Source organism: Acromyrmex echinatior, chromosome 11 (assembly GCF_024713525.1).
Source record: "Acromyrmex echinatior isolate Ae372 chromosome 11, ASM2471352v2, whole genome shotgun sequence".
NCBI lineage: Eukaryota > Metazoa > Arthropoda > Insecta > Hymenoptera > Formicidae > Acromyrmex > Acromyrmex echinatior.
Window position 1 is genome coordinate 9800535 of NC_141862.1, and position 25171 is coordinate 9825705.

Here is a 25171-nt window from a genome sequence, read left to right on the forward strand (position 1 = left end):
GCAACAGCAAATAGCAGAGACAAACGAGATTATTTGTTTGTTAATAATTTATTATAATGGCTTGGTACCTATACATTTCTTAACATAGACAATCATCACAAATAACGTGTAAAGTGGATATACACCGCGTACAAAAGGCGCAAAATGTCGATAGAGTTTTCTTTTTTTTCTTCTTTGTCCTACGTTAATAATCATCGTAATATAAAATCGCGATGAAATCAGATATGTAGAAATTGTTTCTTTAATCGAGTGTTATAAAAAATGTGCATGTACAATAGCGCTAATAGTGAGCGCTAATTGTGTACGCAATGCACATCCCGATACTTTCGCAATGCATGCGTCTTACTGTTTGCGCGTGTACGAAGAAAGATGACCGATATATTTATTCGTTTTGAGAAAATTCATATTTTATAAAATAAAAAAAAATTGATCGTGGCGTGATTAAAATCTAATTTATCTCTAAAATATTCGTCAAAAAATCTTTTCTTGTCAATATATTAACATTTTTCTTGACGTTATGAAATTATAACTCTTTTAAAACATATATTAAATATAACGCTGTTTTAAAATCAAAACTCCGGCTTTGCCCGCTAAGGGCAAAGGGCGTGAGCACAGCGCTCAGAAAGCGTTCATCGCAGTTTTTATTTGTTTTAGCTCCAAGGCCGTTCACCTCGAGGTGAACCCCGCTAGAAATGTATCTAAAGAAGAATCGCAGAAATTGGAGATTACATAGAGCACAAAGATGTGTCGCGTGATTACCGTCGGTTTCCAATTCGACGTGAGAGAAGAAGGAAATCCCTTGCTCGAACATCCACTATTATTGCACGCGACAATACTAGCATCCTCACACGCGCGGTTTAATATGGAAAAGATCTACTTTACATAGATATTTATTACTTCAACTATTCTGGTCAGCGAATGGACTTTTGCAATTTTCGAAAACGTTTTTCCATTACTCTTTGTACTCGTCATGATACATGTAAAAGCAGACAAACACAAATCTGCTTTTACAGCAGGATTTTAACTTTATATGAAATTCCTTATAATCGCGATTAAGGTCTGATCCTAAATCTTGATCATAGAATATTAAAAAAAAAATCATTAGTTTTAATTTCTTCGATCATCGTTGTGACTGCATAGTTTCATTACACGAATAGAATTTGCCAAATAAAGATATCGAATCTGAATTAAAAATAAAATTAACTATACAATAAATTGAATTATTAGTATAAACAAAACTCAATTTTCGTATCCGAATGGAAAAAATTTTTTGCTTATATAAACTAATGAAAACAAATAAAAATCCCAAATCAAGTTAAACTCTAATATGCAGTTTAAAAAAATATGCAATAATTTTAAAATTAATATTTCATCTTTTCTGTCATTTTTCATGGTAAGCTTATTATACTCCTTTTTTGGTATAGATTAACAATTGGTATCCTGTACATAACACACCAATTGCGTAATGCAGGTGAAGTGACACCGTGTCCTTAAAATAAGCGGAGTATTAAACAATTATTGCATAAATCAATGAGCGAGTGATTCGCACTGAGTATCCCGACCCGGCTACTGGGTGGGGGTGATCGCGAGCAAAAAACGCAGTTTTTTTTCTATCGCTATGAGAAACTATATTGTCGTCACACTGAAAAAGTATGCAGCACGTTGTCTATTCGCTGTGAAATAAAGTGTAACGAAGCGCGCGTGTCCAACGGATCGTCCGCTGTGTTCGTCGACTCATCATCGATCACGATCGCGAGACCGCCGTTGCCGAGAGAGATGGACATTTTCCCAGCAATCGAACCGTGTTGTTGGCCATCGATTCGTTCTTATTAACATGTGAATATCATTCTTATAGAATCAAAGCCGCCTGGCATCCAACGCCTTGTTGAGGTCACTGACTAGCATGCCGAGAATGGGTCTATGTTCAGAGTCGTATCGGAACACCGAGTCCAAAAATTTGGGATACGCCAGAAAGTCGAACACCTGGTCGCAACGCTGTGACGACTTGTCCGTAAGATGCGGTTTTATTAACTGCTGGAGCAACGTTCGGCAACGTTCCATTGAACCTGTTAGGTACTCCTGGTCGTAACTATAATCCACCTCGTAGAATGATACGACAGTCATCGCCACTGTCCCCAGAGCCTCTCGGATCTCTTCCAGCTTCTCGGCGTCGTTCGAACGGAATTGATGACTGCGCTGCACGAGTCCAATCTACGAATTGCATTCCACGAGTTAATTTATGCATTCATTGAAATTAATATCATATAAATACAAAATTAATTGTGCGTTTAATTTATACTATACGCCCAGCAAACGAGAATGGATTGAAATGAATTGAAATGGACTCAGATTTTCAGAAATATTGATTCATGAATGTTAAAATGAATGCTTTTCAACTTTAAATGCATTTTTATTCATTTATAGGAATTGCATGGAGCTTACCTCTATGCTTTTCAATCTAAAAATAATATTAGCTTTTTCTGTGCACACACATTGTGAATATTGTTCAATTCAAAATTTTGAATACGAAATGCAGTTTTTCAATCCAATTGAATCCAATTGAATCCAATTAAATCCAAAAAAAATATTCGCTATTTAAAATACACATTCGGGTAGAAAAAAATTTCAATCCATTTTAATCCATTCTCGTTTGCTGGGCGTATAAGTAGCTAATTATTATGTTAATTATTAGCATTTAATAATAATTATTCCGGTTTTATCATTACATACAGGTGAGGTAAAGTAAAAAATGAGATAAAAATTTTCGAAGTAAATGTGTCTGCATTAAAATAAATGTATTTATTATTTCAAGTTGATTAAATGATGCTAATTATTAAATTTTTAATTATGGAAGATACAATTCAAAACAGTTCATTGAACAGTTTATGTTGATGTTAATTATATTTTACATTTAAGTTGTTCCTTTAAGATTTTCAATTTGAGACATCTATAAGTTTGCAGAAATAAATATTACAATATACAATTTCTAATGATGCTTTGTCCTTCTCAATCAGCTTGAAACTTATTGCAGGATCTATCATCAAAATTAAAATCTGATTCTGAAATGCTTTATATATACCTTGATAGACAATTTGACAATGTTCTTGAGGACCTTTTCGGGCTCCTTCTTGTCCAAATGTGGGTTGCTTTTGGTGACGCTTTCCATCAGTTTGTAGAGATTATCAAGCAATGACGTCGTAGCATCATCGATGAAGAGCGATCGACCTGCATTAGTGGACATTATGCGGCCGAGAAGCTTCTTCTGGGCGCGTAGCCCTAAATCGCGGGTGCGACTTCCAGTCCCACCACCAGCGGAATACGATCCGCCGCCTCCGCCTCCACCGCTACTTCCGATTGTGTTTACCGACTGCATCACTGCAATATTTTCGCACAGTGAACGACCGCTACTCGTGTGCATTGTGCGCATTTGTCCGCGTTTTAGCTTTTATTTAGCGGTAAATGCGACCGTGCGATCTCGGGCTTTATTCGTTTGAGGTGAAGCTCGCCCAGTAAAAGTCTTCAACCGTTAAGATATTGCAAATAACAATCATTTTCTCTTGTTTAATCTTATAATAACATTAATATTTAACGTCATTTAATATTAGAAATGACGCTATTCACAGCACGCTTCATCCGAGGGACATCCTGGAACGCTCTTTAAACGTAAGGACGTCTTCTGGATGTCTTTAGGACATCCGTTGGATGTCTATGCTAAGTATATATATATATCTAATATTACACTGAGAAAAAAAATTATTACAATTACCATAATTTAGCTATAATTTATAGTCATTTTTTGGGACAATTATATAATTTATAGTGGTTTTAATCATGTAAATACAGTCAATTGTGCTATTAATAATAGTCACACAATGTTTGAAAATCTTTAGGTTTATTTAGTTATTATTCCATACTTTTTAGTTATTATTAAATAATAACAAGTGAATTTAAAAAAAGTTCACTAAAATTGCAAATTTATTTATATATACATATATATTATAATCACAAATAGCGAACACTTTTCTCTCAGTGTATATAATCGTATATTAATATTTAAAATATTATTTAAAAATCGAATTTATATCAATTTAATATAAATTTACATTTTGTATTTATCTAACACAAGAATTTTCAATATTTCAAAATTATTGCGTAATAGGCATTACGTAATACAAGATTGCGTTTAACATGAGCTATATTTCACCCAACGATAAATATTTCGTAAAAAAAAAAAACTTCTTCAAATCTACGGTTACGAATAACTTATACTCGTAAACAAGGGAACAAAAGGCTTGCGTGTTTGAATGTGGTACAAAAGTAGAAAGTCTGACGACTTGGGGAGAGACGGAACGTTACAATTTCAACTTCCTGAGAATGGCGCGAAAGTGGCTGTACATCTCAACAAGGTCTTACAACTATAGCCCGATACTATAGTGCGTATATTTCTGTTTGCACACTTCGTACAATGAACTTACCATCAAGCATCGGTAGACCACCGTTTCCTCTGGATCGTGATAGCAGGATGGTAAATTAAATAAAGAAGCGGCGAACTGATTGTGCGTGAATAATGGTCCAGGCAAATTCAGGCAAACGTAACTAAAATAACCAAGGGTTAATAAACGACGTGTCATTAACAATTACATGCGTAACACAAATGTTGCGGTTTCATGGAAGTGCGCGAGACACGATGAATGGCGAATCTTCGCTACCTTGATTACAGTCGGTGACAGCCACTAAATGATAGAGCAACCAGCTCTGCAATTCCATTACGGCTGTGCCCCACGCCACCTGCAAAAATTTCAAAAAAGGTTTACAGAAAAATCTGCGAATATTTTTTAATATAGATAAATATTTTTAAACGTACATAAGACGCTAACACAAAGATTTGATGAGAAAATTGCATTTCTCAGAAAGTTACGTAAAGTTTCGTTTACGTTGAAGCTTCCGCGAAGTTCATCGCAGAAATAGAAATAAATAATAACGATATAATAAAATTATTACACTGCAGAAATTAATTTACGATTGTAATTTATATTATAACACAAATAGAAAAAAAATTAACATTTTGTTTTCAGAAAAGGAATTAAATATCGATATAATTCTCAAGGGATTATCGTCGCTTATAAATTTCTTTCAACTAAATTTTTCACGGAAATGTTTTGTATACATTAAAAAAAAAGTGTTTAATTTTAAAATATTAAAATATTTTATTCTTGTCTGTTTTTTAAATATTTAAAAATATTTTAAACTTTTTCAATGAACAAAACACTGTGAATTTGAAACACTAAAACGTTTAAAATTGAAATATCTTTTATTATTAAACGTTTATTTTGCAAAGATGTTTCAAACGTAAACATTTTAAACACTGCACTTTATACAATATTAGATAATTACAATATTACATAATTATATAATATAATAACATAATAATCAATATCGAGAGAAAATAGAGGAGAAATTTTTATGATTTTTTTATATTTCTTCATCCGTATAGTCTCATAAAAATTAATTATTATAAAATAAAATGAACAATACATGTATTTGTTCTAAATGGATTCAGCGAATTGTTGCTCGATTTCTCGAAACGCAAAGCCGCCACAAAGCCCGTCGAGATAGAGTTAATTACGCTTCGTTGCCTGAGCTAAAAGCATCATCAAAGATATAAATTGATTGGTTCATAATCCAAATGTATTCCTCGTGAGAGAAACACGCTTTTCAGCAATATAAAGATTTTTCGCATAAAATGAAATAATAAATACTGAAAAATAAAAATTTTTACACACATCTGTTTTCTCCAATTTATTATTAAATTCATAATGTCAAATTATACCTAATTTGAATCATTTTTAATTATTTAATATAAATTGTCATTGTTTCTACTTAATATGTCGTTAATTTAACTGAAACAATAAAGTTAAACAATTGAACTCAAAAAATTAATTTGACTCAAATTTAACTTATTACTTACTAATGCGAATATTGTTTATTTTGACTTCAACCAGAGAAATGTTTGAAAAATTAATGTAGCTATTTTTTAATTACATGTCGTGTATTAAAATAATACATTTTGACATATTTAAAAGTTAAAAATAAAATGTTATTTAATTTAAGGGATTATTTCAAATTTTATCCTTTAATATTTAACAATAAAAAATCACTGAAAGATATTCTTTATGTTTATCTCGTGTCTCATAAATATCTTATAAATGCCACCTACAGATTTTTACAATGCTATCAGCCTTGACACAGATAAAGGTTCTTTCAAAGGATAACTTCGGGAATACGATGTTTACTATCTTTCTTATATAAACTTTTTTATATATTTAAGCGCAGGATCACTCTAATGCCTATTTCCATCAATGTAGATCAACTTTAATCTCGGCTCTACCTATTCTTCATCTATTTCTGATTCTTACACTAGAAAAAAATAAAGAGTAAGTTTACTCTTTTGATTTAACCTAAATCAAAATTAAATCTACATTGGTGAAATATAAATCTACACGAATTCCTTTATAAACTTGTAAAAATATCTATTTTCAAACATTGCTGAATGTTTATTTATAAAATTTCATACAAAATGTTTTTAGGTCTAATTCACATATTTTTTTCAGGAAACTATCACTCAAATTCGTGTCAAAACGGATCATCGTAACACGTGGTCGAGGAGCTCTCTCTCTCACTCTTACAATTCATCTTAACAAGCGCGAACGATCCTAATGCTGGAAATGAAATGTAATACGAGTCGACGACATCCATGTCGTACGCTATCATTCGCATCTATACATACATACGGGCGCACAATATAAGGCACTACCTTTGCTAGAGTTGGATCGATTTAGTAAGGAGCGTCAAGGCGAGCCAGAGACTCTCATTCACCTTTGCACGGTCGAACTGACAACGGGCAATCGATTAAAAACTCAAGCGATTCGCGTCAATACTGTCTTCCGTTTTAGATATTTCGTTACTGCAGTAATATCGAATTCAATAAGACAAACTTCACGTGCAATACTATTATAAAGAAATCTTTCAGCTATGTAAAATATATATATACATATATATTAGGTGTTGGAATTAATTCGTAGCGTTTTACAAGTGATGGGAAGTACTTTCATTAATGTATTTTTTAATGCTCATGTGAAATAAATAACATTCTTTCATTAAAAACGCTACGAATTAATTCCAACACCTAATAATATCATAATTAATTTTTTAATAACAATGCTATTAGCATCTTAAAATACTAAAGAATTTTGTATTATATACGTATTGTGAAAAAATATTCTGGTTGAGAGGTAATATTTTTCGCAATTCGCAATAAGTCCTTTACAGTGTGTAAGATTGTGAAAAGCTGAAAGGTTTAAAAAATAAATAAATAGTGTTAATAATAAAAAATTCAGAAAAATGTTGGATATTAATTTTGAATTTCACACAATACGTATATGTCCGTTACAATATTTAATTTTCATTCACGAAATCTGTAAAACTCGAAATATTGTTTTATGTTATAGCAGAGATTTTTTTTTCCATAAACTCCGTTATATTATTTAAATTTTGAATAAGAAATTAGCTCGATTTTGACTCTTTTCGATGTTTATTTTTATCGGAATTTCGGAATAAGATCTCATCTTATTTCTTTAATTTCATCGTATTTTTGCAGAAAACTGCGATTGCGCGAATTCTTCTATCGAATTCTTTTATCGTTCATTGTTAAATTTTTAATAATTATCAAAATACAAGGCGAATATATATGATCGAGATTACAGATCTCGAAATACCTAGATATAATATTTTTATATGTAAATTCTAATTCTAAATACATATTTTAGTTATAGAAATTGCGTGCCGCTTCTTGTCGGACTTAAAACGCAATCATAAACTATACAGTTGAAATAATAATATCATAATTAAATCGATCATCTATTTGATAATGATGTTACTAGTATTTTAAAATATTGTATTTTAATTTCTTACGAAAAATATCTTGGCTGAAATAATATTTTTCGCAATAAGTTCTTTTCGCATAACGAGTTAATGCAATATTTTAAGATACTAGTAATAACATTATCAAATCGACGATCAATTTAATTACTATTATTTCAGCTTCATGTTTGCTTTATTCCTTTCCAGTCAGACAGTGAGCGGTGCACAATTTGTATAACCGAAAGATAAATTTAGAATTTACATATAAATTTACATATAAAAATATTATGCACCAAAATATATTCTCAATCATAACAGCTCTTTTCTTACTTAAAAGAAGAATAATAATGCATTGAAAAAATTTATTAAATTTTAATACATATTTTTTTAAATAACACTAAATAAATATTTACTTACAACAAATATTTATTTAATAAAAAAATAATAGTTAAATCAAATTAATGATTTTTGTATCAAATAGATATATGTTTATACTTGGTAAATATACTTTAGAACTCTATTCAAATAAATATTTATTAAAACTTAATATTTTTTTCAATGTACAGGAACGATAATACAAATAAAAAAGACGAAAATATAGACTAGATTTTAATCACTGAAATACACTTGAATAAATCTTAGAATAAAAAAAAAGAAATCGTCAATCGTTTAATCTCATTTTTCATTTTCATTAAAGTTATTATCACGTTAATATCACGTTCGCTTCATTATAAATATCCATCTTTGCAAATCATAGTACCACTGTTTCCGAATCCAGCAATCCGGACACGAAACTGCATAGGAATACGTTATGAATGATCGATCGTCAAACACTTTCGCTCTCTCTTTCTCCTCTCTTAAACTTTCCGCGGTAGTCGAAGGCTTTTGGGGCTTTGTTTAGGTGCCCACGTTGGCGCTTTTAGGTACCTGTTTGTGTCGCGTGCTCGTTCAAACAATACCGATCATTGCCAATAATCAATTGTTGCGCTGGACTGCGCAATTTCTCGCGGAAATATGCGTCCAAGTTAGTCGATGCAAAAATGTCACGTGTGCGAAAACGAAATTACGCACGCAGTAGATTTTCGACTGTTTGGCAGAATGGAAGAATAAAATTCTTTTCTCATCAGTCGATGATTTGCGATCGGGAAAATACATGCGCATATTTGCAAATTCTCGATAGAGAGAGAGAGAGAGAGAGAGAGAGAGAGAGAGAGAGAGAGAGAAACAGAACCTGTATTATTTTAGAAATTTTCTTTCCAATGAAAAAGAAAAATAATTTAATTTCATTGAAAAATACATTTTATAAAAAATTCATTTTTCCATCGAGCAGCGAATTTATTGACAGAATTTCTTTTAATTCTTATACAGAGATATATTATTCCTGGTAAACATTTACAGAGATTCTATTGCGAATCCGAACTCGTGGAAAACATCGATATCTTCTTTTTATTTCTAATCGAGCAAGGAAAAACCGTTTCTCCGTTAGCACATGACTAGTAAATCCGGTTACTTCGCAGTATCGAATAATTAACTCGAATAAACTGGAATCTCTTAAGGTAGCTATTTCTTCTCCGCATACATCTTTCACGACCGTCCATCAGGTGGCTTGTCTTCGGAATATTCGATCGGTAGCTATAAATAACCATGTGTATCTCTCGTGATTGATTCGATTTACCTTCCTCAACTAGCCTGATTCGATATGTATATGTCGTGAGTTTCACCGTGAAACTCAGCGTTCCACGAGGATCCTAGTCGCTTCGTGAAAACCAGTTTGGTTGTGACTCAGATCTTCGTAAAACGTATTCGTAGTGTGATATTTCGATATGCAATGTTTCCAGAATATTGCAAAAGAATTTGCAAATACCTCCGATTAATTTTGAATCAATTCTTGTACGAAAATGACCGTCTCATATATATATATATAACTAATTTCATTTAAATTATCACAAAATTTGTAATGTTGACAGAATTATTGAAATTACCAGTAATTTTCAATATACACTTCTTAAAATCTTCAAGAGAAAATTGATTTTAAACAAAACTAAGCTGTTTTAATTAAATGGATTTAATAATAAATTAATTATATACATATAATCGGTTTATAAATTCGTTCTCCGATGTTTTCTAATCCCTAACCGTTACTCTATATCCTTCTACAAGTCTTTCTGCAGGTTTCTTTTTCTCATTTTCTCTTCTATATATCCTCTCTCCAGCTTCTTCTCGGTCTATCCCTTCTCTTTCTCTCCTATATATTATAATTATGGATTATAATAATCATAAATAAATATCAAGTCTATAATTAATAACCAGTCGACTAAAATATCACAGATAGGGCATACGTATAAAATTGTTTATAAACATCGGGGAAATTTTTGCTTTCTCTTTTTATCGGATTTATTTGAGCTTTAAAAAGGACTGAGAGTGTCACAGCACGTGGAAATGATTTCTACGCTTATTTCCGAGAACAGAAACGCCAGAGATCGACCAGTAGATATTTTCCCGTATCCGTGGTCTCGAGAACTGCGCTTCTATCCAAATTATACGATGATTTCAGCGTGCCTACGATGCCGGTACTCGGCGCGACTAGTCGCGAAACAATACCGCCGTAAATAAACTGCCGGCCGAAGGCAAACGTAATTATTGGTTCTCCGTACACGCGCGCCCGCGTTTCAAATATCGTTGATGTATACATACATATCGATGTCACGATACAATTTCGCTCTTCCTCCTCAGGAAGGGCAGGGTTTAAACGTTTACGTCAACGCCGAGTTTAAACGTTTTACGTCGACGTCATCGCAGCGACGATGAACTACGCTCATTAGTTATAGGCGCGGATCTCGTGGAGAGAGAAAGAGAGAATCTCATTTGTAAATTATTTCACCTTCATCGCGATACACGTGTGATGCTGAAAACGTTAAAGCTCTATATATGAAAGTAGCGCAATTAGGTCCTCCATTTTTTTCTACCACTTTCTAATCATATTCTATACCAATAATATCCCAAAGAGAACAAGAAAATCAAAATAATGTCAATTTGACGTCATATTGATCGAATTTATGTCATTTTTCGGTCATGATAAAAATCTCGATCTCAGATGATCTAAGAATAACTTTATGTATAAAATCATTCTTAGATCATCGAGATTTTTATCGTGATCAAAAAATGACATAAATTCAGTCAATATGACGTCAAATTGACATTATTTTGATTTTCTTATTCTTCTTGAGATTAAGTTCTTATTGGACTACAGATATAACACTGAGTGCTTAATAGACTGGGTCACAAATGGCGGTCGAAATAGCCAATAGAAAGGCTATTCGGCATTTCGGCTCAGATCAAAGGAATGCGCTACTTTGATATATAGAGCTTTAAAAAACGTTTAACAATACAAACACACACACACACACGTGTAAAAGTACGCGTAAAAGGGATCAAATTATGTATCTTGAAACGGGGTGAATTGCAAAAGTAAGCGAATTTATTACGAATTTATTACAATCAATGGAATTGTGTATAAATATTCTAATAAATTCGCTTCATCTCGTTTCAAGATGCACAATCCTCTATGTGCATGTTAGAGTCATTGTATCTTGATCTAATCTGAATGTAAAAGTAAAATATTTCGAATGATAAGATGCTTAGTACACATTTTATCAAACAGTACAACAAAGTGTATTGAGGATTTCGCGGTTTAATCTACTTCTGTATTTATATCAAGCACATATCTTTATGTCGATTTATATACAACGATTTTAATGTGCATTATTAGATTTAAACGATCAATGGTAACTTTTAATCCCTTAAGTTATAATGTAAGTGCACGTAAATAATAAACTAAATTTAAAATTCAAATTTAATACATTTCCTTGAATTAAATTGTTTAATTTCATTATTTTAGTTAAATTAATGACCTATTGAGTGGCGACCTATAGAAATAATTAAAAATAACTCAAATTGGGTATAATTCGACATTACGAATTAACAGTGTGTTAGATTTAAAAGAACAATAGTAATTCAATTTCTTGAATTAAATATAACATTTTGCTATTTTTAACTTTTATGTATGTCAATATATAAATCAATCCATGTGATTAGTTTCAAAGTAAAATATTAACGTATACACTTAATAAATAATGAACTCACAAGGAAATATATTTAATTCAATTCAATTAAATTGTTCAACTCCACTATTTTAGTTAAATTCGACACATTGAGTAGACGACCCATAGAAATAATTAAAAATAACTCAAACTGAGTATAATTTAACATTATAAATTTAATATACGCTGGTGTTCGCTACAATAAGAGACGGCATGATGATACATGCGTTCTCTCTTCACGACGAGGTAAAAGCAACAGTGCACGGCGATTTACAGTCGTAAGTTCCGCGGACAAGTCTACGGGGACCCGTCATTTCTAAAATTAGTCGCCAGCATTATCTACCTCCCATTATCGCAACGACGCGCTACGAAGGACACCGAAGCGACTAACAATCAACATTTTCCGATATCCGTAAATTTAGCTCGGTCGTTTAACGGGAAACGTCGCCGATACGACGATCGGCTTTTCCGCGAGAGTGAAACGGATATGTCGATACTTGGTGGCAGGGTCAATCAGGGTGACGGGGCAACATCGGGGTAAATGATTTGCAGAACGATATCGGGACGATTTTCGATATTGAAGTTGATCATCATTATGAAGCGGTTTGAAGACGAAATTGTATTGTCTCTTTTGTAAAAATTATGGAAATATTAAAAAGTAAACATCTTATAACATCAACTTATAACATTTTTAACTGTAGTGGGTTTGAATCGATCTGGATTGGATTAATGACATTGCATGCTCTACTATTGCATGTATTATAACATCAACTAATATCATTAATCCAAGGTCGGTTCAAACCAGCTACGATCGAAAACGCTATTATATTATCGAAAAATTATTCCGGTCTCGCAAGTATTCTTTTTATTAAGCATAAAATACGCTTAATAATATTCTTCGGTTGTTTATTGAAAGAATTCTTACGACGAAAACTATGCGCGTAATAAAGTCATCATAAAATGTGCATGTTTCAGTGATTTATGACCGAGTTTATCAAGGTGTTATATTTTTAACCTTGGGAAACTAAAATAACAGGAATAATAATAGATTAATAAAAAATAAAGATTTTACATAAAATATCAGAAAACGCACTGTAATAATTAATAATTATTAAAAAATTAATATAATTACTTACAATTCGAAAGAGAAACAATGATTACGTATTGTAAGATATTCTGTCTTCTTTTTTCTAATCACACACTTCGAAACTAAATTATGATCGATCAATTATCACTAACCAACGAACTGGAAAGAAAGTTTTAATCACAATTCCTAAAAAAATCTTCAAGCTCCAATGATTCATTCAATCATCTCTTCTTTTCCCTCTTGTACACATATACGAAGTCCCTACAATCTTTCCAATAACTTCATTATACTCCATCAGGCGCACGATGGTGATATAGTTACTTAACGTCGCAGTGAAACAAATCGAACGTCAGGTTAATTAGCGAAGTTTATCCGGTTGACGCAAAAACAAAGTTCCCTTGTTCCGCTCCATCGGGCTCGAAACTTATATTTCCACGGAAAAAAAATCGATGGACGGGAGAACCGACTCGCACTCGCATTCGTTAATGTTTACGGCGTAATACTACCAAGATGGAGAACACAGGCCAAACCCCTCCATCGCTTGCTCTGCGGGCTCGCTTTCTTTTCGCGTTCGTTCCCAAGACGCAGCTGTCGCACACCACCCGACAGCTGTACGACCAGCACAGCACGCGTTACCCCTCCTCGTTAAACTGAGCATCTTCTCGCACGGGATAACCACCACCTGCCCCCGGACTTTATGCATGAGCACTCGCACGCACCCCGAGATATAGTAGCGCGTCTAGCACGTGGTTGTAACGCGAGTTCCACGAACTCGGTGGACAAGTTAGAAGACGAATTATGCATGCAACAAAAGCTCGTCGGTCTGTTAAAGACTTCGTGAGATCGTTGCGCTTCGCTGAAACTCCATCAACTCCATTCAGAAATAGTTGGGATAATACGGGTTAATTTACTGTCGCGAGAGCAAGTTCGCTTGATGTTTAAAGTTATTTTACAGTCATTTTGATCATTTTGATTAGCGACTAATTGATCGATAATGAATTTGTCTTGGATATCGGAATTGAATGGTAAAATTGTGATGAAGTTTCGTGAAAATAAAGGTTCCTATTTATACTCACTTCTATTGATAAATGCGCGCATTTAGAATGTACTGTTAAATATCAAAGAAGCAATGGTACCCCAATCCCTTGAGTGAAATAACAATTTGTTATTTTTAGCTTTCATGTATTACATTTTTAACTCCTCTACGTGTATCAGAAAATAAATCAATTCATTTCTGTAGTTTGTTCCAAAATAAACAACATTCATATTACGTAGACTGAGAAAAAAATATTAAATTTATTTATTTAAATAATGTCGACTAAACATTTATTTACAATAAATAAATATTTATTAATAAAGAGAAATGATAGTTAAATGAAATTAAATGGTTGGTGTATCAAATAAATATAAGTGTACCAAATAAATATCTTTATATTTAATAAATATTTTGTTGGCGTTATTCAAACGAATGATTTATTAAAATTTAGTATATATATTCATTTTCAGTGTATTTAGTAATAATAAAATGATAAATCTATTAAATTTAAGTCAAATTTTCTCCAATACAACATTTTTCCAATTAAATTGTTTCGTAATTAAATTAACGATACATTAAATGGAAACAGTTAGGACAACAAGTGATTATAAAAATAACTCAAATTGGGTATAATTTAACATTATGAATTTAACAATATAGTTAACGTATAATTTACATATACTTGCTACAAAATCTTAGAAATAAATCACAAATCAATTTTATCGATAAATGCATACGCATTTATCGATAAAATTGAGATGTGAGTAACTCTATAAAATATTTTTTTTAAGTATACATGGGGGATTAATACATGTGTTTTTTTTTGTACTGCTAAAATAATTTCTAGGCGCGAAATAACCCATACACGATGCTAACTGAAGCATGAACTTTAGAAAGGAAACAGGATGTGAAAAATAGTAATTAGTTAAAGCATTATAAACAGAACATGCGGTATTGAAGATCTTGAAGGATATGATCAAATATAAAATTGTCTTGTCACAGAGAAACAGAGAAAAGCTCGATTTTTAATTTTAAACGTCATATTATATCACAATACAGCATAAAGATCATCTTCCACATTTCCGCTTCTTTAAATAAACTTGTCAAGTTATCGTTCCATTATTGAACGAAACGAAGCTCGCTAAAGCTAGTCACACACACTTTCCGTAACACTAACAGTAAGGTTTTCGATCAATCGCGTTGTTCGATTGTTACGGTTACGGTTACGGACGACCGAATCGAGCAGCTCGATTGGTCGAAAACCTATGTATTACGTTTACGTTACGGTTACGGTTACGGAAAGTGTGTGTGACTAGCTTAAAGCGTAACGAATCAAAACAGTAGCGATGTGCCAATTTCGATCTTAAGGGGATGCTGGAGAAAAATTGCAAGTCTTTCACTTTCAGAATAGCTTGATTAATAAGTACGTATTATTATGTATTATCAGTGCTACTTTAAAGTACACGCAATAGATCGAATTCTAAGGGCCTCTTTCACCAACTTCTGATTAAATTAATCGACGATGAACTCGCAGAAGTGCCAACAGCAGTTTATTGTATCAAAGACTCCTCTCTCTTCCTCTTCTAAGACAAACTGTATTCACTGTATCCTCACGTTGGCTATCGTGATGATTGAATCAATCATCGATTAGTTAAAAATCGGAGTGAAAGAGGCCCTAACACGAGTTCTGCAACAACGCCAGCAACAATTCATTAAACGAATTCCAAAGGATACGCAATATATATCATTTTACGCTTTGTGTTCCGTAAATTAAAACAAATCAAACATTTCGCGCATTCCACGGTCTCAATATTTCGCCAATAACGCGTGCATGTGTCCGCACCAATGAAATTCATGCACCATGAACAGATTTTACGCTGTAACGATCATCGATTCTGTTCGTGAGGCCACCGGAGCTTTTTTTCAAGCGTTTATCTCTAAATATAAATTATTGTATTATATTGCACACGATTTTATATGCTGATGGTTCTGAAAAAAAAAAACCGAATATCAGAGAGTTAGAGAGATTCTCAATGATATCATCAATATTGTTTACCATTTTTTGTATTATTAAAATTAAGATTGGGATTAATTATAAAAATAAATTAGTTCACTCAGAGAATAAGACCATTTTTTTTTAATAAAATACGAGACCGAATCTTTGTTATTCAAGTAAACAAAAATATTGTTAATTCTGGCCGTTTTAAACGCGTTATATAATTACGATATAAAACTGGAGCGCAATTCAAAACTACACTGTAGTACTTAAGTGAAACTTTTTACGACTTGACGATTCACATAACTTTGCCTATAACATAAAACACAGAAAAAAAAGGAACAAAACCAAGCAACGCGACTGCAGCGAAGCCTAAAGATCGATTTCCTCGGCCTCGGTCAGCGCTAACTATAGTCAACTAAGCGTGGTTTCTTTTTTTATTATTATCAAGATTCTAATATAGATTCTTTATACCAAGATAGAGAGAGAGAAAGAAAGAATGTAAACTACACCCTCGACAGTCTAATATACAGTTTCAACACTGTCAATTAATTATATTTTAATTAGTCGACTCTTTTCTTTCTGATTCTAACTGCAGAAAACGACAAACAAATGCTTTAAACTAATTCCGGTTAATTCAATCGATATCAGAAGTGTTACTGCTAGACGAAAGGCGTTAGTTTTAGTCGTTCGAAGCAAACCATGCGCTCTAAATGGCACAACGTTAAATCGCGACGAACAAATGGCGCAATTAAGGTGGCTTCTTACCGTCACGCCATTGTGAAACACATCCGTTTCTCTTCCGCAGTGCGAATTGCCCGTCGCCGGCTTTCTACGATCTAATCTTTTGTTCGATCATTACGTCTTCACGGTAATGATACTAGATGAATCTGTGATAATCGCGAAGTCCGAGAAGAGAAGTTGCCCGCTAAAGAAAGTTCGAGCGATACATCTTTAAAGTGGCGTCTACAATAAGATTTTAAACTTGCTAAACTTAAGCAGGACTGGGCTATATTTGAAATATTTTGATTTAAAACACACTATTTGCAATATACAAGCGTATTTTGTATTTTTTATTTCAGTGGATCACATAAAAGCGTATTTATATTTCGTATTTAAAATCTTTAAAAAAATTAAAGAAAGAGAAATTGAAAGCTTTTTATATTTTATAATTCAAATAATAAGGTTAATTGTTAATGTTAGTATTTGAAATACAAAATACAAAATACTTTTATATTGTCCCATAAAATACAAAATATAAAATATTTTCATGTACTTCGAACAAACACAAAATACAAACAATGTAATTGTCTTACCAATACTGTTTTTCAAATAAAAGTATTTCAAATACATATCCAGCCCTGAATTTAAGTTTTAAGTCCGTAAGAAATTGATCAATCGTAGTCGATTATTCTCACATTCGACTGTGATTGGCTAATTTCTTACGGCTTAAGCTTAAGTTTTACGCATTAAAATCTCATTCCAGATTACTGTTTTATACCGTTTTAGGTCGGAATTCTCTTTAAAGATCTCTTTAGTTCTAGTTTTAAATTAGTTTTAAAATATAGATAAAATTATTACCAATTAAAGCCTGTGTTACACTACACACATTGGAAATTAAGGATTGCGAATTGGAAATTAGAGTAAAAATAAAAATAATTTTATGATTTCAAGACTAAATCAAATGTAAGAAAAATGCCTATATGAACCGTGGTTGTTGGTGCGTAAATAATGTCATGGCTTGTATTCAAAACATGCTTTTATCAATAAATACGCACTTTTATGTCTGAAATTCTATATAGTATACGTAACGTGAACTATATTGTAAATACGTTGCTAATATCGTAAAAGCACGTTTTAAATACGAGTCAATATATTTATAAAACGATAAGATGATTCACAAACAATTGGAATGTATTTATCAGTAAAGTTAGCTGCAAACGTTTCAACTTTGAATATGAATCCTCTTCAGCGGAAGCCAAGTACAAACTATGTATTCAAATCCAGAGTCGAAACGTTTGCAATTAACTTGATAAGTACATTCCGATTGTTTGCGAATTATATCTTATAGTTTTAATATATTATTTACGCATCGATAACTGCGACTCATACAAACATTTTACTTATATTTGGAGATTAAAATTCGACCAGTGAGATAATTTCTATTTTAATCTGTTTTGTTCTGATTGAATTCTAATCCCCCCCTAATTCGCAATCCTCAATCTTCAATGCAGTGTAACATAGGCTTAACATTTATGCTCGTTCGCTAACATAATTTGTAATTCAATATCGGTTGATTTACAGTCTTTGGAAATCAATCGATACCTGCATATTCAACGATATCGAAGGTTCTCCTGTATTGAATTCCTCAATGTAGAAAATGGCTATTAACATGGAATTTATGTGTATCCACCCGTATTCCCTAATGATTTACAATCGGATTATTTTTCAATGCTTTAATCTGATAATTGCATCGGGATGCATTTCTCGATACGACTTTTAATTTTTCTCTTTGTAAGCGGACTTCACACATGACTAATCTTAATTCTGATATTTATCACTCTATCATACATTATCATTCCACTGATAATTTATAGTATCATCTCCCAGCAATAATTCAAAAAGCTGTTAATCGTGGACAGTCTCATTTATCTTCGTATCCTTACAAAACTTTTCTATATTTTTTAGCTCCAAAAGTAAACAGGTAATAAAGAACATCACGTATAATGTGGTGCAAATAAAAAATAAAAAATTTGCTGATGTTCTATTTAATATGATAATGCACTCTCGGATATTAAGGTCGAGCGAAGTAATTAAAATCGTTAAGTAAATAGAGCGATGTAATGATCATCCGACGGTAAATTTAACAATTATTATAAAATCATAAAAAATATGACAAATATTTAAATACAAATTATTATAAAAAATCATTACAATCATTAACATTGAAACTTAAAAAATTATGTAAAAAATTTGTAAAATTAAGAAAATTCGTCTTAGAAGCTTAATTTTATTTCAAATTAACAAATTTTCTTAATTTTCTAATTTTTAAATGCTAATGTTAATAACTGTAGCAGTATTATGTAATGAATATAAAATGAATATTAAGTAAATATTTGTTTTTTTTATAGTTTTATAATAATTGTTAAATTTATCATCGAATATATTCGATGGTAAATTTAATAATTATTATAAAATCGTCAAAAATATGACAAATATTTATCTAATAGTCATTACATAAAATCATTACATGATAATTAATCGTTATTTAAAATTTATAAAATTAGAAAAATTTGTCTAAAGATAAAAATTTGATATTAATAATAATCTTACATATTATTGTATATTGTGATATTATCTAGTAATTCCATTTTAAATTTATATAAGATATACAGTAAAATAAATTTATACGTGATATATATTTATATTGAAAATAAATTACTGAAAACCATTCGAAGTATAAATGAGATTCGAAGTCACTGACGAAATGGCAATACGGGAAAAAAAACCGCCAAGAGAAACGAACGCCTTTAATGTCTTCGATTATACGACAAGCTGTCGAGATGTCGGAAACTACGAGGGTCTGGAAACCGATGCGGTAAATTCCTGATACTTGGTATAAAAGGTAACGTCAACATGTTTCACTTTTAGAGACAGAAAAAGGACCAAAATATTTTCTATCTAGAATGCTAAAATGTGTTATTATTGACTTTATGTATGTTATTGGTATTTCATGTATGCGTTATTATAAACACTAACAAGCGACTGAAGGACAGGGAAATCAGTCGACGTGCCTTTCATGTGATGAAATAACGATGGGAATATTTCAGCAGCCGCTCTCAGCGCATTTCTTCATAATTCACCTCAAAAGAGCTCAGACTGGAGTCGTTTCCCCACGCATTAAAGAGATAATCCGCATAGATGAAATTCGACGTGGTGAATGGGGAAACTTTAATCGAGGTGATATACCGAAGTACAGAGAAAAGGGACGTACGTTGATCTCGATGATAAAGCTAAAAATCTCATTAGAATAATATATCGAGCCCTGTAACAGTCTTTCCTCTACCGAACGAACTTTTTTTATCTCCTTTTATAACCTTTCATTTCAACTCTATATTTATCTCCCGAGACTTTTCCCAAGCAATTTCTCGCGTGTTATATTTATGAATAGACAACGTACATCCCACCGAGTGCATTGAGCGTGTCCGAGAAATTCGCGTTGACGAATCAACCCGGAAGTGGCGGCGCGATTCGAGACAAGTGAGTCACTCTAATCATGGCAGTACACTGACAAAAACGTCTGGTTGAAAATAGACGAATCATCAGAAGAGTGATGATCAATCAGAATAAATAATTATCTTATTCTTTAAATCTTTTAGAGTGAATTTCACTCTGAAGTGTAAAATCTCACTTTTAAAGACTAAAAATTGAGCCTTCTTCTTCAAAATTGGCTCAATTTTCACTTTTTAAAGTGAGATTCCACTCCAAAGAATTTAGGCAGTAATTAGAATTTAATAGATTTAAAAAGACTAAAACATTCTAATTCGTTTATTTATAACTAATAATTTAGCCATTTTTGGAACATCTATAATATTTATAGTTATTTTAACCATGAAAATATAAGTCAATTGTGTTATTAAATATTGTCATATACATTGCTTAAATCTTGAATTTCTTCTTAACACATTTTTTAATTATTATTATCGCATAAATAGTTACATTCACTATAATTGTGATTGCACATATTAAATAAAAATGTTTATATTATTTACCATTTTTATGTGATATTTTTTTGTATGAATATTTGAAATTATCATAAATTACAATTTTTTCACGTTCGAAAGAACATGCATATAGGATTATCATTATTAACAGTAATAACCATAAAAATAGAGCTTTTAACCGTAATTATTTTATACAGTACAATTATATAGTCACAAATACCAAACATTTTTCTCTGAATAATTTCTTCGTAGTAAAAGGAGTCAATTTCGGAGTCGTATTTCGCGAAGTCGCAAAATACGACGGAGTTCACATAAATTATAGATCTGTTCTTTTCAGCTGAACTTCTTGCACGGCTCAGCTCTTCTCTTTATTATTTTTTCATGTTTTATATTGGAATAAAAAAGAGAAAGAGTAACAAGAAGTTCAGCTAATGCCTATTTCAATGTAGATTAATTTTAATCTCGGTTTAATTTATTCTTTATCCTTTTCTAAATCTTAAAACTAGAAAAAAAATAAAAAGTAAGTTAAACCAGAATTAAAGTTAACTACGTTGGTAGAAACGGAAATAAAAAAAAAACCAGTCCTCATTTAAATTCATACGCTGCAATTTTTTTTCTTCTTATAAAAATAAGACTATCGCATATTCGCTCATCGAACGCGAAAATTCTCGGAAACGCGGAATTGCGCGCGCGAATGAATTCCAATTTCATTTTAATTTCAATAATGCTGCGTCAACGCTTCGCATTTAATAAAAAGTAATACGCGCTATTATTTCGCGCTATTGCGAATCGAGAGTGGCCGAGAAAGATTGAGCTGGGAAAAGATGAGTCCAATCCGCTCGCGATTTCGTATGCAATAGCGCGCGACGATCCGGTCAATTTGAATTTGTCGCGCACATACTAACCTCTGCCGAAGTTGTGGGCCGCGGGAGCGCGACCCGACTTGCGAATGGGATGAAATTTCTCCACGGGCGGGAGCCGTCGCGGTCGCCGTCGGGCTCCGGCGTCGTCCTCGGGATCGGAGGTGCTTCCGTGTTTCACCGATTTGCGCGATAACGCGCGATACAGAAACGTGAGAAAAAATCACGCACAATCAGCACGACTCGCGAGGCGCGGGAGTACTGCGTCAGTCGCGACGGCGCTCGACAATACTGAACATCCGTCGCACTGCACGGCTGAGCAACGTCTGCGATAGCGATACGCGCGAATCTAGTCGCGAACCCGGTTGCCATAGCACCGGGCCGCGTGATTGGCCGAGGAGCGTCAAGGGCGGTGCTAACGCAGGTTGCATCTATTGCACTTCCACAGAATGAAATTCTCGATGTCACGAATATGAGCGACGAAAATGGCGTTTGTCGAAATCAAAAGTTCTCTCAGAAAAGCTCATTTTCTTTTACGATTAGTAAATTGACGTCTTTATAAAGTGTCATTTGCCTACATATACGTGTTACTTGTATTCATAATACTTCGTTTTTCTTGTCTCTCACTTACACTCTTTCAACACTCTTTATTGCGCATGAAGTTGTATGTAAATCGAAGCATATGCCGCGTATTTCGTATTTAAATAGTTGCGCGTTATAACCGTATATCATTTAATAATTTAATTAGTTATTAATATTACTATTGTGTTTTATTTAAAAATTTAACATTAATTTCTTACGTAATAATAATATAGGATTAATAAAAACAATCTAAAAAATTAATCAAAATATAAATGCGAAAAGAATATTTAAAGAGAGACTGTGTGTATTATATTTCTCGTATATCAAGTATATTTTTGTTCACACAATTTGACTATTTTTATTAAATAAAAATGCTATTCAATGTTCGTATTTGTTTTAAATATTTACTAAATTTTAATTTTCGAATGCAACTAATTTTATACAAAGCATATGTTAATTATATCAACTTATGATAAGCAATTAGAAAATATAATATGTTGCAATATAATTTGTTATCATTTCCCTGAGTTGAATGAATATTAATAAGATTATGAATAATATCTAAATATTCGGAATAAAAAAAAACACAAATTACAAAGAGTAAGCTAAATCGTTTTTATTAATATTCCTTTTCTATCAATATAACTATATATAATATCTATGTTTTAATACATATACTTTAATACATATACTTTACATATATATACTTATAACAAGCATTCAACAAACAGCCCCAAATAATATACAAAACGAAATATCCTGTCCATGTGGTGATTATTGTTGCAGTATTAATTGACATCTTTAGAATGCGAATTTTAGCACAGAGAATGCGATGAAATGCGAACAAGAGTTACGATCGATGTGATGGAATGTCCGATCTGATATAATAAGTACTGTGCATTTCTGATATGATTACTAGTCCCTCGAATGTTTATGCACCGAAGTCATTCACTCCGCCACTTTTTATGAATCCGTTGTAAATGCTCGTAAGCTCGTTGAGAAATATTAAGTTCGGGGTTTATCGAACACAAACCAGGCTGTCTCAAAAGACTTAAGCCACACAAACCTGTTGAAGAAGTTATATACTTGCGTTATTATAAAGACGTGTAAATTATTCTATGAAACAAGATTGCGACGTAAATTATCTCACATTTACCTAAATACGTATGTAAAGGATCTGGAGGAGTATTGTCAAATTTGGCCAATCCTCCAACGAGAGGGTCTTGAGTATTAAGGATAAACGTTTTGTTTTGTTCAGCGTCTGAAAAATTAAGGAACTCCAGCAGCTCGAGCGTAGCACCAACCCAGAAACTATAACACGTGTCGGACGGTTTTCCAGGCCTTCCGTTAAATCCACCATCCTGTCTCATAAGGCACCAACGCTTTAACCGAGCTAAATGATCCCGTGTCAATACTTCCAATATGTTAATATGTTCTCTCATCAGAAACAAACTCGCTACGGCACAGAATGTGGAGCCTCCATGAGATTCAAGACCTGGTCCTTGCCCAATACCACCGTCATACGACTGTAATTATCACAATAATGTGTGAACCATTTAACATATACTAGCAAAAGGAAAATAAAGATAATAATGCCTACTAATCAATATTAATAAATAGTAATATAATAAAAGTAAGTAACAATAATAATAAAATAAGTAATAATAATAATTTAAATGAACGCTTACAATGCTTCGTAAAATATAGTCAATAGCCCTTGAGATATCCACACCTGACCAATCATCTAAAATTGCAGAAACACAAGAGGCACAATAGAGGAATCTCATATCGCTCTCACATCCCATGACCATGGCTGTAAAAGATCCATCAGGATTCTGACAGGCTCGGACCCCCTCGATGATGGATTGTTTATCAACTCTACTCAGATCGTCATCAAGAATCAAGAGGGTTACTAAGCTAGTGTAAGTCATCGCTAAGTGACCATACTGATACTCGGGTACATCCTTCGGTATCGTTGTGGATGACTGAAAACCGGAACGCGGCCCGGCTCCTTCGACCTGAAGTCCATAAATCCAGTCGATCGCCTCAGACTTGGCTTGCTCGCTGATCTCATCCAGCGAGTTCAACAGATCCAGACCGGAGAATGCAAAGTATGCTATCATCGGTCTGGTAGAGTCGAAATCCGTCAGGTTGCTAGGCATGATGTGTAGTAACCTTAGGAAGTATTTGACGTGCTTCTCCCGCACCAGTCGCGGCGTCATGATGAAATTTCGATGTAGTTGATTAAAACCTTACTCTAAATCGACACGCGGCACGCCTCAAGAAACGCGGTAACCTGTCGTTGTCGTTGTGCGAACTTGATGACAAATCATATATGTAATTCCTGTCAATTGACACGCCTCTCGCTTCCTGTACCCATGCCCGCTCGTCACAACTCCCGGAAATGCCCCGATGCATTGTGAATCTTCACGCCTGGGCGACACATGTCATCCGTTTCCTTTACACGCCGTAGTCAGATTGACGACAGAAAAAGTGCGTTACAATCGTTGTGTAAACAAGCGTAAACAGGCGTAAATGAACTCCAGAATCAGGAAATAGCCTGACCGACGTGTCCACGTTTTAAATGGACCCATCTAGTGGCGCCTCCGTGCATAAAATGTGTATCGTGACTATGTAACCGGATATTTCCAGCAGATAACATCCACAATCCTTTGATTCTGTTCCGTGCTATGTCCATAAAATATAATTGCCTAGGCCTGTTTTTTTTTTTTAAAGCTTGCAAGTAATGTACACTAAGCAATAAAGTTGGAATAAAACAAATGATTTGTTTCAATAATACTAACTTATTGCATCAATCTACACAATTCAAAATTTTTTTTGGAAAAAGAACAGGCCCAAAAATGAT

At 32.8% G+C, this 25171-nt stretch overlaps 2 protein-coding genes across 4 annotated transcripts; both read right to left on the reverse strand.

The window, feature by feature from the left end:
- Window positions 1-29: 29 nt before the first annotated feature.
- On the reverse strand, window positions 30-22072 carry sigmar (Tumor necrosis factor alpha-induced protein 8-like protein sigmar). Of its 3 annotated transcripts, XM_087410864.1 has the most exons (5): window positions 21769-22072; window positions 4710-4788; window positions 4476-4596; window positions 3080-3375; window positions 30-2211 (listed from the first exon to the last, which is right to left on the reverse strand). In XM_087410864.1, the coding sequence occupies exons 3-5, from the start codon at window positions 4483-4485 to the stop codon at window positions 1858-1860; spliced, it is 660 nt and encodes a 219-aa protein (XP_087266990.1). In that variant the 5' UTR covers window positions 4486-4596; window positions 4710-4788; window positions 21769-22072; the 3' UTR covers window positions 30-1857. The 3 variants fall into 3 exon arrangements, with proteins under 3 accessions (XP_087266990.1, XP_011058552.1, XP_011058553.1); XM_011060250.2 differs by lacking the exon at window positions 4476-4596; XM_011060251.2 differs by lacking the exons at window positions 4476-4596; window positions 21769-22072 and adding an exon at window positions 13157-14306.
- An 824-nt stretch (window positions 22073-22896) lies between these two features.
- On the reverse strand, window positions 22897-24941 carry betaggt-I (geranylgeranyl transferase type-1 subunit beta). Its single transcript, XM_011060249.2, has 3 exons — window positions 23994-24941; window positions 23462-23831; window positions 22897-23371 (listed from the first exon to the last, which is right to left on the reverse strand). Exons 1-3 carry the CDS (start codon window positions 24525-24527, stop codon window positions 23250-23252), a joined length of 1026 nt encoding a protein of 341 aa, XP_011058551.1. The 5' UTR covers window positions 24528-24941; the 3' UTR covers window positions 22897-23249.
- Between the last annotated feature and the right edge of the window lie 230 nt (window positions 24942-25171).